The sequence below is a fragment of the Oreochromis niloticus genome, linkage group LG12 (genome assembly GCF_001858045.2).
Source record: "Oreochromis niloticus isolate F11D_XX linkage group LG12, O_niloticus_UMD_NMBU, whole genome shotgun sequence".
In the NCBI taxonomy this organism is placed as follows: domain Eukaryota; kingdom Metazoa; phylum Chordata; class Actinopteri; order Cichliformes; family Cichlidae; genus Oreochromis; species Oreochromis niloticus.
The window spans coordinates 30183954-30196957 of NC_031977.2; the positions used below are offsets into that span (position 1 = coordinate 30183954).

General features: G+C 38.2%; 1 protein-coding gene across 4 annotated transcripts in view; it reads right to left on the reverse strand.

Moving 5' to 3' along the window:
- The window catches only part of taok3a (TAO kinase 3a), a 63182-nt gene that overhangs the window by 22144 nt on the left and 28034 nt on the right, over nucleotides 1–13004 (reverse strand). For all 4 annotated transcript variants that reach the window (XM_003454168.5, XM_005473620.4, XM_005473621.4 and 1 more), the window contains 8 exons: nucleotides 8882–9121; nucleotides 6632–6703; nucleotides 5786–5887; nucleotides 5093–5138; nucleotides 3957–4053; nucleotides 3322–3435; nucleotides 2547–2638; nucleotides 2265–2358 (listed from right to left, as the gene is read on the reverse strand). In XM_003454168.5, coding sequence (XP_003454216.1) covers nucleotides 2265–2358; nucleotides 2547–2638; nucleotides 3322–3435; nucleotides 3957–4053; nucleotides 5093–5138; nucleotides 5786–5887; nucleotides 6632–6703; nucleotides 8882–9013 — 749 coding nt within the window. In that variant the 5' untranslated portion in view covers nucleotides 9014–9121. The remainder of the gene's footprint in view (nucleotides 1–2264; nucleotides 2359–2546; nucleotides 2639–3321; nucleotides 3436–3956; nucleotides 4054–5092; nucleotides 5139–5785; nucleotides 5888–6631; nucleotides 6704–8881; nucleotides 9122–13004) is intronic.

Consider the following 13004-nt stretch of genomic DNA (forward strand, 5'->3'; position numbering starts at 1 on the left):
AAGCTAAAAAGCCATACCATCTGTCCTTTTTGGCAATTAATGACTAATGTACAAGGAGGAGCAATCGCACAGCTCTTTGGTGTTTAATATATCAGTGACTTAAGTAGAACAATCTTGCGTAATCTCTTAGTGTAGCCCCGAATGGGAACTATATATGGATTATGTAAATATGTGGAGCAATAAAAATATAGGCCAGTGGAGCTGTGCTCTAAATATCTAATCATGGTAATCTAGTACGGTAGATATACCACCATATGTTTTGTTTGCTGTTATGAGGTGTTAAGATAAAATAGCCTGGAATGCTCTTTAGATTTATTAAAATACACACTGAGGGTATACGACTGAGATCTCCCTCAACCTCTACTTCTCTCTCAGTTGCTAGCATAGATCCATGCCTAGTCTTGTAGGTCGTGCGAATGTGTTCACAGTCTGGCCTTGTGTTTGTCTATGAAGTCAATGTCTCCACTTGTCTCATCTGGATGTTGCTAATGCCTCGGGCCCCTGGAGCTCCTCCAAAAATACCACAACCCTGTGCTGCCCCACACAATCGCTCACCTAAAGCACGATACTAGAAATCAACACTAATTTTACAACAGATGTCATAGGCAGCAAGTTTTAACTTTAAAGAACTGCCTTGCCTCACGTTCCTGATGACCTGCTCACAATACTCATGCCTACTTAAAGGTTTAAAAAGAAACATTGTTATTTAATGAACGCTTGTGTGGAACTGATGCACATGTTCTCCTACTGTATGAGGCAGGTAAACTGTAGCATTCAGCTACTCCTGAGGAGCTGTGTGACAGAGACAAATTCTTACAACATATTACAAGAACTCCTGCACGACACTGCATACCTAGGACATCACATACATACCATGGCAGTCACAGCATGGCAGAAGTACACAGGAGTAAATTACAGGGAGAACATCAAGCACAGGGTTAATATTTGATGAGTGCCGTTTCCCCAATGACAATCATGCCACACATGCTGTGGTTACAGCAACTCAGAGGAGCAGTAGCATATTTGTTCCTTTGCTAAATTCCTGTCAGTGTCTTGCATTTTTTGCTAATTGAGATCACCTAGTTCTCAGTTCATACATACTGCTGAATATGTATCCCCTTTTCTTCTGTTCCCAAATTATTCCTTTACTACCAAGTTTGTGCTAGCTAATACTAAGCCCATTGTTCATTCAATAAATATAAAGATATAAAAATATTATATAGCTTATATGGCATTTACTCATTATCTGAGAAAAAAAACATAAAAAGCTAAGCTATGGTGGCTTATGTAGAGTGCTTGGATTATTCTACTAACCAAGCCAACTGTATATTGAATAAATTATTTTACTTCTTATAGTCCTCCAGATAAAAAATGTATACCTTTTATGGTGAGATTTGTTTTTAAACAGTAATTCATTTAAGCTTTTTTCTTGAATTTACAAAAAGGCATATCAGTTTTAAATACTGCTTCTCAGTTTTTTAGATGACATAAACATTTCATGACAACATCCAGCAGCTCCGCTGGTCTTGTCTGACAATGTGGGATATATTGGTGATGCAAAGAGACAGCAAAGAGCTGTTTAAAACCTGCTGGCCTAAATTAAATTGCTAAATTTTTTTGATGTCTGGAAGGACAGTCCCTAGAGAATCTATTAGCTTCCGCAGTCATGAGCTGTGAGGCTGAAAGCTGCATAAAATAATGCATAAAGCAAGCTGTTTTCCCATATTTAGAACACCTCATACGTGCATGGAGGAATATATTTGTATGTTAGTATGGCAAGCTTTAAGTGTGATTTAAATTACTTGGAATAACAGGAGAATAATCATGCTGTTTTGTTTAGACGCTGCCTTACAGCTCAGCAGAAATGGTGTGGGTAGCTGCGCAGTGTTTCTTCGGTAGCTGTTTCCCAGGTAATTACATAAGAGACTTAGAGTGCGCCCTTGCACATGGCCTGTCGCAGGGATCACAGGTCAAGCAGCTTAACACAGGGATGTCTTACCCTGGCTGAACCCTGACTGGACTGGACTTTAATGTCCACGGTTGACTGGATGCATTATATCAGTGGTTATACTGGAATTTTTTTTTAGTTCACCTAAAGCACTAACATATTATTATAAATTTTTTGTCACACTGGGCAACACTTTCGCAAAAGCTGTGTTTGATTATTTTTTTTAAGGGATTTCTAAAAGACCAAAAATCCAACAACAACAAGGATTTATGGTAATATTGTAACATCAAGGGATAAAATGTGTGCTAAAACTTACCACTCATTGGACTGCAGTGTGGGAGAGTCGTTCTGGGCTATGTGATATAAGGCACTCATGGCATTCATGTTGAACAAGGGTGGTTTACGTTCCGCTAAAATGAGAAAGGATGTGAGAATAACAGTGTGCATATTTCGCATCAGCTTCTCCTTGAATGAGGGAGAAGCTGAAGTCTAAAAAATAAGTAGTACAAACAAATAACTTTTAATCGGCTTAAGTCTGCTGAATTTCAGTCTGAGCCAATAAATGTATTATTTGACCAGTGGGTAGGTGTTTGCTCACCCAGTTCAATACAAGTGATTCCCAGTGACCAGATGTCCACTTTTCCTTCATACTGGCCCTCGTCCATGGCTAGGATCACTTCTGGGGCCATCCTGAATACAAAGGCAGACACACGCGCACGCGCATGCACACACTTTATCAAGTATGGAAAAAATCCATGAAAATGTTATAATCTTCTAAGCTTCTCAGAGTTTTTAAAGACTCTGGTATGCTGTGATAGCAGCTTAGTTTTTGGAATATATGTTTCTATACTTGTGTGACAATTTTTTGTATGCATGACTACCAGTCCACCAGTATATGGGATGCCTTTGTTTACCATTAAAGCTGCTGTGAATATGTGAGTGAATATTTTGGTAGATAAGCAACTGAAAGCCAATTGCAGAAAACTATCAATATGAATTAAAAAAATCTTGTCAGTTCTTTCTCAAACTGAATTAATAATGACTAACATGTTGCACATGCAGCATGTTAGTCATGTTAGTCACTGCTTCCAATGTAATGAATAAACTTTCTCATGGATTTTATGAGAACTGCTATTTGCTTGTTTAGGCATATAACCCTTTCACATTGCTTTCACATTTATGTGTCTATCTAGGTGCATGACTCTAGAACAGCAAACATCTGCCAACAACAATGTCTAAATAAAATTGGTTAAAAAACAGAAAAAAGAGACATAAAATAGCTCATTTGTACTGAACATGCGCAAGATAACTTAAGAAACTTAATTTTCTATTCTCTGAAGATGAACTTCCATGTTTGTCTTGTGTGTACTGACCAGTAAGGTGTGCCCACAAAGGAGTTGGCAGGTGAGGCAATGGAGGCGGAGCCAAAGTCAGCCAGTTTGACTTGACCCAGCTCAGTCAGCAGGATATTACCAGCTTTCACATCTCTGGATAGGGGAAAAGAGCATGAAGACAGCACAGACAGAAAAGAGAAAAAGTCACATTAGCTCCACTTATACATAATGCAAACTCAGGTGACTGATATAAAAATCAGGAAGTGGGATTAAAATGCTAAATATGACACAAGTTAGTCCTACCTCAAATGAGGCAGTCCAGTTTTTATTCAGTTTTGACCAACACAACACAGTTGGGTATTTAAAGACGTCATGTTTGATTTGAAATTTTAAATCTATGCCCTTTGAAACTTAAAATGATACAGAGCAGCAAAAAGGATTTATTGTGGTTTTATGATGTGGTTGCTGGATGCCAATCATATTTTCCCACCATAAAAGATACAACTGTGTACAGCGAGAAGCTGGGAAGGTGATGTCCAAGAGGGAGTAAGTATAGACATTTTACAGCTTAATTAGTAAACACTGCAATAAATGAAGAACATAACTGTCTGATGTTATCATGTTCCATGTTTTCACTCTATGTTGCCTGAAAGCAAGGAAAGAAATAGACTCACCTGTGAATCATATTATGGGAATGTAGGTAAGCCAGTCCTAGCAAGGCACCGTGGGTAATGGCAGCAATTTCCATTTCTTGGAGTGGTTTTTTATGAACTATGGAAGAAATAAGTACAACAAATGGCTTGAGTGGAAATAGCATGAATGATTCAAATAGTTATTTCTATCCAAGATTGTGGAAGTGCAGACTTCATGTGCTCAGCTCTGGAAAGCACAGTATCATGGCTTTAATAATTAAGACCAACTGTACTGATCTGTCCACACGCTGCAGTAATAAAGTAATCCCAGCAAACAGTTGTGTTTCCTAAGCTGGCACCATGAGTCCTGCTGTTCTAAAAACTGTGCCAAGGCAAAAGGTCACTGCAGAACTACGACTGAGAATTTTTATATAAAGGCTAAACTCCCCAAAACAGTCTGGGACCGACTGTCAAAACTGTGTACTCTGTCAGTAGTGACTGAGTACACGCATGGGTGTTTAAGGTAAGTCAGTAGCTTCAGGAGTGGTTAGAGGGTAGAGAGTTCAGGGAATTCAAGCTGTTAAAAGTGATATAGATATTTTTTGCCAGGCGTTGAAATCTAAGAAACAAATACGTTTTCCATCTGCTATAAACAGTGGTTTAAAATGTAGTATTATTAAAGCAGATTACACATTTACATTACATTATCTTGCTCCAGTATCCAAGGACGCAAATGGGGAGAGTGCCCCTAAGCATACAATCACAGCAAATATTTAGTAAGGCTCACAAAATGAACTAAATAATCACAGAAAATTGGAGAACATGAGGTTTTACAAGTTTTTAAAGATAATTGCAGTTATCTGATAGCAGGCAGTTCCTTATTTGTGGTAGTCCAAAAAAAATCCTCAATAAAGGTCAAACAGTCATAGTCTACTTCTGCTCCTAAAACAGCTTAAATTAGCTAAAGGGCATACTTTACAGTGCACAACCAAGATAAAAGACAAAAGTTACTTTTCATGAGTTTTGTTTTGACAAGTTTGGGATTTACAAAAGTTTCAGGAGTGACTTCCTGGAAAAAAAAAAATGTTAACACTCCCACCTTGTTACTGACAAAAAAAGCCATTATAAAATTATGAAATAGTTGAATGTATTGGCATATCAAACACTGATAAACATACCCTCCAGTAAATCTGATGCAGAGCCCAGGCAGTACTCCATCACCAGCTGAAAGAGAAAATAGTTCAACCTCAAATAAACTGGACGCTAATCACTCACATGGAATGAGCTCCATCATAAATTTTAATTAAAGCTTTAAGTCAAGTTTGTGAAAAGTCCTAGTCTAAAGAATGTAGAGGAAGTGGGCATACAACAGTTAGCCACAACATTAAAATCAAACAGAAAAGTGAAGTGACTAACACTTATTATCTTGATGGCATAGGTCTCTCGTAACAGGACAGTGTGTTGTGACACACTGCCAAACCTAGAAATAGCTCAAGCCCTGGCCTCTAAACTCCCCAGATTCAAAACTGGTCAAACATCAGTGGGATCTACCAGAGCAGGCACAATCCACAGAAGCACCACCCAGCAATCTGCAGCCAATGTTCTTATGACAGACACCAGAAGCCCCAATGGGACAGAGTTGATTTGGCAGTGCACTGTAGGCGGTTTTAATGTTGTGGCTGATCAGTGTACACAAAGAAACATAAGTACACACTAGGAAAACATACCGAGCAGGACATGAAAACAAAAGAATGTCAGTAAAGAATGAGAGAGAGAGCAGAAGAGAGAAAGATAAATCAAGTATCCTGCCAGACTGAAAAAAATGAGGAACTTTGACATAAAAAAGAGGATGTAGAAAAGGATCTACAAACCCAGGCAGTGTTGTCTTTCAAGTAGCAGCCTTTGTACTCAATTGTGTTTGGGTGTCGCAGCTGTCCCAAAAACTTGACTTCCTTAATGATGTCCTGCCACTTCTGCAAAGGGAAAGAATGATTCCAGCCTTTAGGTACTATTAAACTATCACTTGACTAAGACTTTAAATACAATGCATTAACCACTGACAGACATTTTACATCTGTATCTCTCTCGCTATTGTCTATTGACAGAAAGGTTTTCTTTAAAGGCACTGCACCAATATAAATAATAAACAAACTGAAAGCTGGCTCCACTTCAACTAGTATGGAAAAGTTTGACAATAGCTTGTAAGTGCCCTCACACAAAACCATCACTCACTGTTTTATAAAAAGATACAAGTTGACTAAACCACTGAGATGTGGGCTTGAGTTCAGCCGAAGTACAAGCTGTGATCCCATAGGATGCCTTCTGAAATATGCTTCTGCCTAAACATTTCCAGCAGTTTTCTTGAGGTAGATGCATGTTTATTCCAAGCTTTGCATCTGGTGTGGGCAATTATCTTCCATTATTTTCACATTATTTCTGTTCCTTCAGAGTAACTAACCACCACATGAGACATCTCACAACTTCACAAGCATAGCATCAAGCTGTGTGAAGTAGCAGAAAATGATGTAATGCTGCTTTTTGCATTCTGAGCTATACCTCCCACATCATAGGAAAAAAAGGTTATCTGACCAAACCTAACCAAATGCTCACTTGAGGTTTTTCTTTTTTTTTGGTCCTTCTGATATGGTTCCACAGACAAAATCATCTAATCATTGTATGTGCCATGTCTACATTTTCCAGCATGTATATTTTCTTACTTCAGTAGTCTGCTTGCCATTATAGGACATCTTTTTGATGGCCACCACCTCGTTGGAGTAGGAGTTCCGAGCCTGAGAGAGAAAATAGAAAAGATCACACTCTATTAAGGTCTTTAAACACGAGGTCTAAATGCTTAGTAAAAGACAGCTCACACAAAGACAAATATGGTAAACCTCCCACAAGATATAACAAGGCCTCATGTTTGTTTTTGACATTTTTTTGTTTGTTTTCGGTACCTTTAGGGTACCTTTTTGGTCCCCTAGCCACAAAGTTATATTGGCATTCCACAACATAAACATACTTACAGATTAAAAAGTGATTTTAATGCCCACAGGGTAACTTTTGGTCTTCTATTAAAATGTGAAAGTTAACATCAAAAGGTCACTACATAAATATTATAATTACAGAAAAAAATAAAACATAATATGTACTGTATGGAAAAAGCATGAGCTATAGCAGCCTGTTATTGGACAGTGGTACATATTAGTTCAGGGACCAATCTGATGTAAAACATCCAAGTGCAAGTAAAACTAAATACTTACTTTAATCTAAAAAAAAATATCCACCTGAACAACGTAAATCAGGTGAGGTTTATCTGCAGCCACTTTAAATGTTTGAGTTATCTGTCCACATTTACATGTGCATGTTAAACCCATGGCGTTAACCTCTGAGGTACTTTGCCTCAGGGACAGCTAGGCTGTGGCTCAGCCTAAGCCCTTATCTGAGCTTCATCACACTTACAATTGAATGGGAAATTCATGTTGAGATTCAAATGGAATTACAGTAACAGGAGGCAAGAGAGTATTCTCATTTGACTTTTTTTCAGATTAATTTGATCCCAATGACTGCCTGTCAGTTTATGCATAAGAGCATGCATTCCCCTTATGATAGGATACAGCTAGATGGTATTAGATATGAGGAAACAAAAATCAATCAAAACTAAGAAATTTAAATAGGCTAATTGTATTGCTATTTGCATTAGAAGGGAATGTATTACTAATTACAATTATTTACTTCAAAAAGAAAACAAACAAACAAACAAAAGGTGTCCTTTGAGTATCCACCTTCTAAAATTCAGGTGAGAGAAGCTCGGATTAGCCACTAGTAATAGATAACAACAAGTGATGTGTAGTGATTCATCTCTCAGGCGAAAAATTCATACTAACCTGTCTTCAGGTTGGAGTGTATCAGAATGGGTTAAAAAAAACAAAAAAACAAAAAAACAAAAACCCTTACCTGCTTTGAACAGAAAATATTATGATGTTTAAAGTTAATAAATGAGCATAAATGAAACATAAGGGAGTAAGTAGTAGTAGTTCTTGTAAAGCTGAAACCATGAGTTGCTATTGACAATGATTTTAGAATATCATATGTATCGATTTTGTATAACACAATAAAAAACTTTTTTTTTTTTTTTTTTTTTAAATCATTGCGTATCCTCAGTTCAATCACTGAAAAAAATAAAGCGATTGACAACATTTACAAAAACTGCCCTTGCTGACAGCAAGTACTGTTGTAATAGGGATAATGCAAGTGTGTCAGTGAGCACAGGACTGACATCAGGGAAGGATTTAGACACACACTGGAGATTTTTAGCCAGACGGACATGGGTACTAGGACTACTACTGATGTACTGGTTGTGTGTATGTGTATATGACATGGGATACTAAAGCCCTGGCAGTCAAGAAAATCCTCCCCCTCCATTGACTACTTTGTATTTATATATCAACAGAACAGCTGTCTTGCAAGGCAGGCAGGAGGCTTATCGCCCCTAGTCCTGCATCTGGAGGAAAAGGGAGAAAGGAGGAGAAAAAGGAGAATACAGGATGCTTTTCATTCCCTCCTCCATGCAGCTTTAATATCAAAGCTTGATGAGTAATTAGTGATGATGAGATTAATAAGAAACAGAAAAAGTGCTGAGAGAGGATCTGTCTCCACTTAACTGCTTTCAAAGAGCCATAATGTGGTGCACTACATTTGCAGGATACATATTCCTTTATTCAGCAGGGTGTGTACGTATGTGTATATGTAACTGGCTAATAACAATGATAAACTGCAATATATAATATTAGAAGTGTTTATGCAACTTCTTAAATGATCCAACCACTTTTGCTGTTCTTTCAGATCTGTATGGCTAAAGCTGCAAAACTCAAATTAAGTGCTTTAAATCTATCTTAAAAAGAACAATTTCTAATTTACTTCAAGGCCTTTGAAAGCCACAGTTACCATAATTGCGAACTGATACTTACAAAGTAGACGGCCCCAAAGCTGCCATGGCCGATCTCATGCAGGTCACAGAAAACGTCCTCTGGGTCATCTTTGAAGAAGAGGTCAGCCAACTCGGGGTCTTTCGGTACTCCTTTCCGTGTGGACGACGGCATTATGTGCTGGACATGGGCTAGGCGCCAGGGACCGCACTCACATACACGCTACTTCTGCTACTACCACCACCAAATATCCACGACGGGTCCGGCATTGGCCAGCTAGACCTGGGAAAAAGAAAGGTCAAGAGAATAGACTATTAGGCTGATATTTATTGCAGTGCACTGGATAATAACACATTTGTTTCCTAGCATATATGCTAAAATTAGATGCATTTACACCCAAGGATGGTTGTTGATACTTGTGAACATCAAGACACTGTTTGATTTAATGTCACTTCACAGAATGTCCTTAATTCATGTGCATACTAGAGTGTGCAGGGCTTCTTTGAGTATTTCCATTAGTGCTTCTCATTGACAGCTGATAGGTGATAAGACAGGAAAAAAATAAATAAAAAAAATTCACTAATAATGACGATGATAGGCGTCTAGTCCTGCTGCTCATCACACACAGTCACACTTACATACACAGTCACACGCACATGTTTGACAGCAGAAGTTGAGTCACTGATGCATCATTTCCACACATGGACATTGTGTGTGTGTGAGTGAGTGTGCGCGCGCGCACACACACACACACACACACACACACACACACACACACACACACACACTAATGCTGACTGTTTTGTATCACAAGGCTGCAGCCAGGCCATCAAGCGTGTATGCATCCTGGACACCCTGCTCCAGTTCGCTTCACTGAACATGCAACACACATTCACACGCATGCACGCAGTCGCACACCATCTCTCTGATACCAGTGTCTCTCATTCTCTCCCTCTCTCTTTTTCTTTCTACCATGAAATCTGTGTGCACATCAGCCAGATGCAGCAAGCAAATCTGGCTCCAAAGGCCAGCCCCACACAGAGAAAGCTGACATACAGGCAGAGGCAGCAAGACACACAGGCACCCAGGCCAAGACACTAAGCATCAGCATCATCCTAATCCCCTGCTCTTAAAGGGATCTAAGCCATTGCACCCACTCCAAAAATATCAGTCTTAAAGGCAAAGTCCTGAGCCCTCTGTTCCATAGCACCAGACGCATAATGATTCCAGCCTTGGGGTTTTGAGTATGGACAGAAATATGTGTCACTAGGCTTCATGTATGTTTTGGTTATTGGAATTTCTTTTGAGAAACATGGATTTTTTCCAAACACGTGGCCCCAAAAAGCTAAATAACAGCTTTTATTGTACTTTAAACAGTCCACTTGATGTGACCAGGAAGCTACTGTCAGCTTCTTGTGCTACTCTTGATAAGTTTTGGGCTGATGACACTACCCAATTCAATGTAAAGGATATGAGCTTGGGCATATATAAGTTTTAAAGACTTTTAAAATATCAAAGTAAGTAAACTGTGGTTTGCAGCAAAAAGACTTGTTGCTGTGCTTCATTTTCCAAAATCTAAATATAAATCAAAATATACAGTGACACTGCCCACAGTCTATTTCAGTGAACGTTAGAAATAATGATGAAGAAAACCACAATGACACACATGCTGCTTCTTATGAACTTCTGCATATAGAAAGGTCTCCTGTAGCACTGTGACAGCCTGCTGCCATTTAAAAAGCTGCTGTAACATCTCAGCTTTGGGTAAATTAGTTGTGCTGTAGCCTGACTAAAATCAATTTCATGGCATTTAACCCTGGCTTCTCTCAAAGAATGCTCCACAACATGCTTGTAAGTAGCCACAGATTTACACATAAACAACTGCCATGGTTCCAGTTTATCAGCCTGCATGAGGTGAGAGATCATACATGCAGTTTTACAAATTAGTTTAAGGCATCTATTGGTCATAGAGGGGTTTTTTTTCTCAGAAACAGAAAACCCTAATATGGCTTCATCATGACTATAATAAAAATCTTACAGTTGATGAAGTGTGTACAATATAGCAGCGTAGCTGTTTGTACACAAACCTATACTGTGCACAGTTACTGGTGCATAATGGTTCAGTAAAAACTCGGTTAAACAGCTTGAAGCTCTTTGTTATTTCATCAAATATCCAATCAATGAGCTTTTTCAATAATGTGGGTTGTAAATTAAACATTAGTACTATTTTATTAATGTGCATGTTATATTTATTCCAACATGAAAGTGCAATAAAAGAATATAAATCAGTTTAAGAAACTTGCATACATCGCCTTATATCTGGATGCATGTGTGTGCATTGTTTATTCTTACATAAACATACATATACAGCAGTAAGTATTTAATTTGTTTTTTCCTAAGTGCACCTACAATATGAACCTGTGTGTGTCCATGTCTGTGTTAGTGACTCTGAAACATTTGTCTGTGTGTCTCCTGGTTGCATCAGCCCCGTCTTTCTCTCATCTCTCCTGCTTAAGCTCTCTAACATAACTACTAAAAAATAAAGCCTGACACAACCTCCATCTCACCTCTCTCCCCACACCCACAGCATATAGTGCACATAAGCACAGATATACATGTACATACCATCACTGTGATGCATTCATTACTCCCCCCTCATATTTTTGGGTAACAAAAATATGAGGGGGGAGAAAAAAAAAGTCCAGAGTAAGTGGGCTTTACCCAAACTCTGAAAGCTGATCTAAGCCACAAAGATGGAAACAGTCAAACAGTCAGGAGATGGTTCTAAGAGATAAAAATGAAGCAAATGAACACAGAATTAATCTGATCATTTCAGAGACTGAACACCTCCTTCTCTCATTCTTTTCCATTCTTCCTCCTCCAGTCTCCTGAAATGTGTGAAGTGATGCAATGTGGCAACAACAGGTTGTAACTCAGGGGGCTTCGTAAAGCTGTTACTAGCCCAGAAAAGCCCAGTGTTTGGACAGTTTGCTCTGTGTGTGTGTGTGTGTGTGTGTGTGTGTGTGTGTGTGTGTGTGTGTGTGTGTGTGTGTGTGTGTGTGTGTGTGTAGTAAGGATCTATGAATGGCATTGTTCTGAGAGAGCTGATTAGGCAAGTGGCTTAGACAGATTAAATGCTTGTGTGTGTAAATTTTTTACAACATACTCATTGCCACATTTTCAAAGAATGACACTATACATGTGCGTAGGTGTGAATCTGTATGCATGTGCAGAAATAACCTACACCTAGTGTGTAAATGGGATGTGTGTGAGGCGCGGGTGGGTAATTAGGCTATGGGATTTGCTATATACAATAAGCTATACATCATAAATACAAATTATGTGCAAAAGAGATTATGTGATTTATGCTAATCTCACTAGTACTTACACAAACACAGCTTCACTGTAGAATTTAATATGTTTTGAAGAGCAATTAAAAGGATTTTCCACTAAAATTCTTGATAGTGAGTTCATACAAGAATTGGCAGTGTTTGGTCCCAAAAAATTCAAAACATACTGTTTCCAGGTGGGGGTTAACATTGACAAGCTTTTATCAGATATTACCAGTAAGAAATCCAGTCATGATATTTAAAAATGTAATATAAATGTTATCTTTCTAGTGCACATATTTGTGAAAAAAAAAAAAAAGTTTAAAACAACAACAGTACTTGGATCTTGATACAATACACCAACAACACATTTATTCTAATGTCAGTAAACACAATCAAAAAATATTTATGGGAGTTTAACATTAGGCACATACAAGAAACATATGCAAAAAGAAAGCACATCCATAATACCCTTAGGCCCCCTCTTAGCATTGCTATCACTAATTGATGTGCCAACGTGTTCTTAAGGACCACTCAAGCTGACAGATATGGCTCTATACCATGTGCGGCACTGCAAATATTTAAATGGGACATCACAATGTAAATTCTTGGCCAGTTATATGAAAATAAGCTACATACCATAAAATGATTCAGAAAGCGAATCATACCAATATCGTTCATTTAGAAATGTTTTCAATACAGGATTTGTATTCATGATTTTTTTTTTTAATGATTATATTCTTTTAAACAATACCTGATTAATAGACTTTGCAAGTGCAAGGGCACAAGAATTAACTGGGCTACCACATAGATAGATAAGAGAGAGAAGAGGAAAC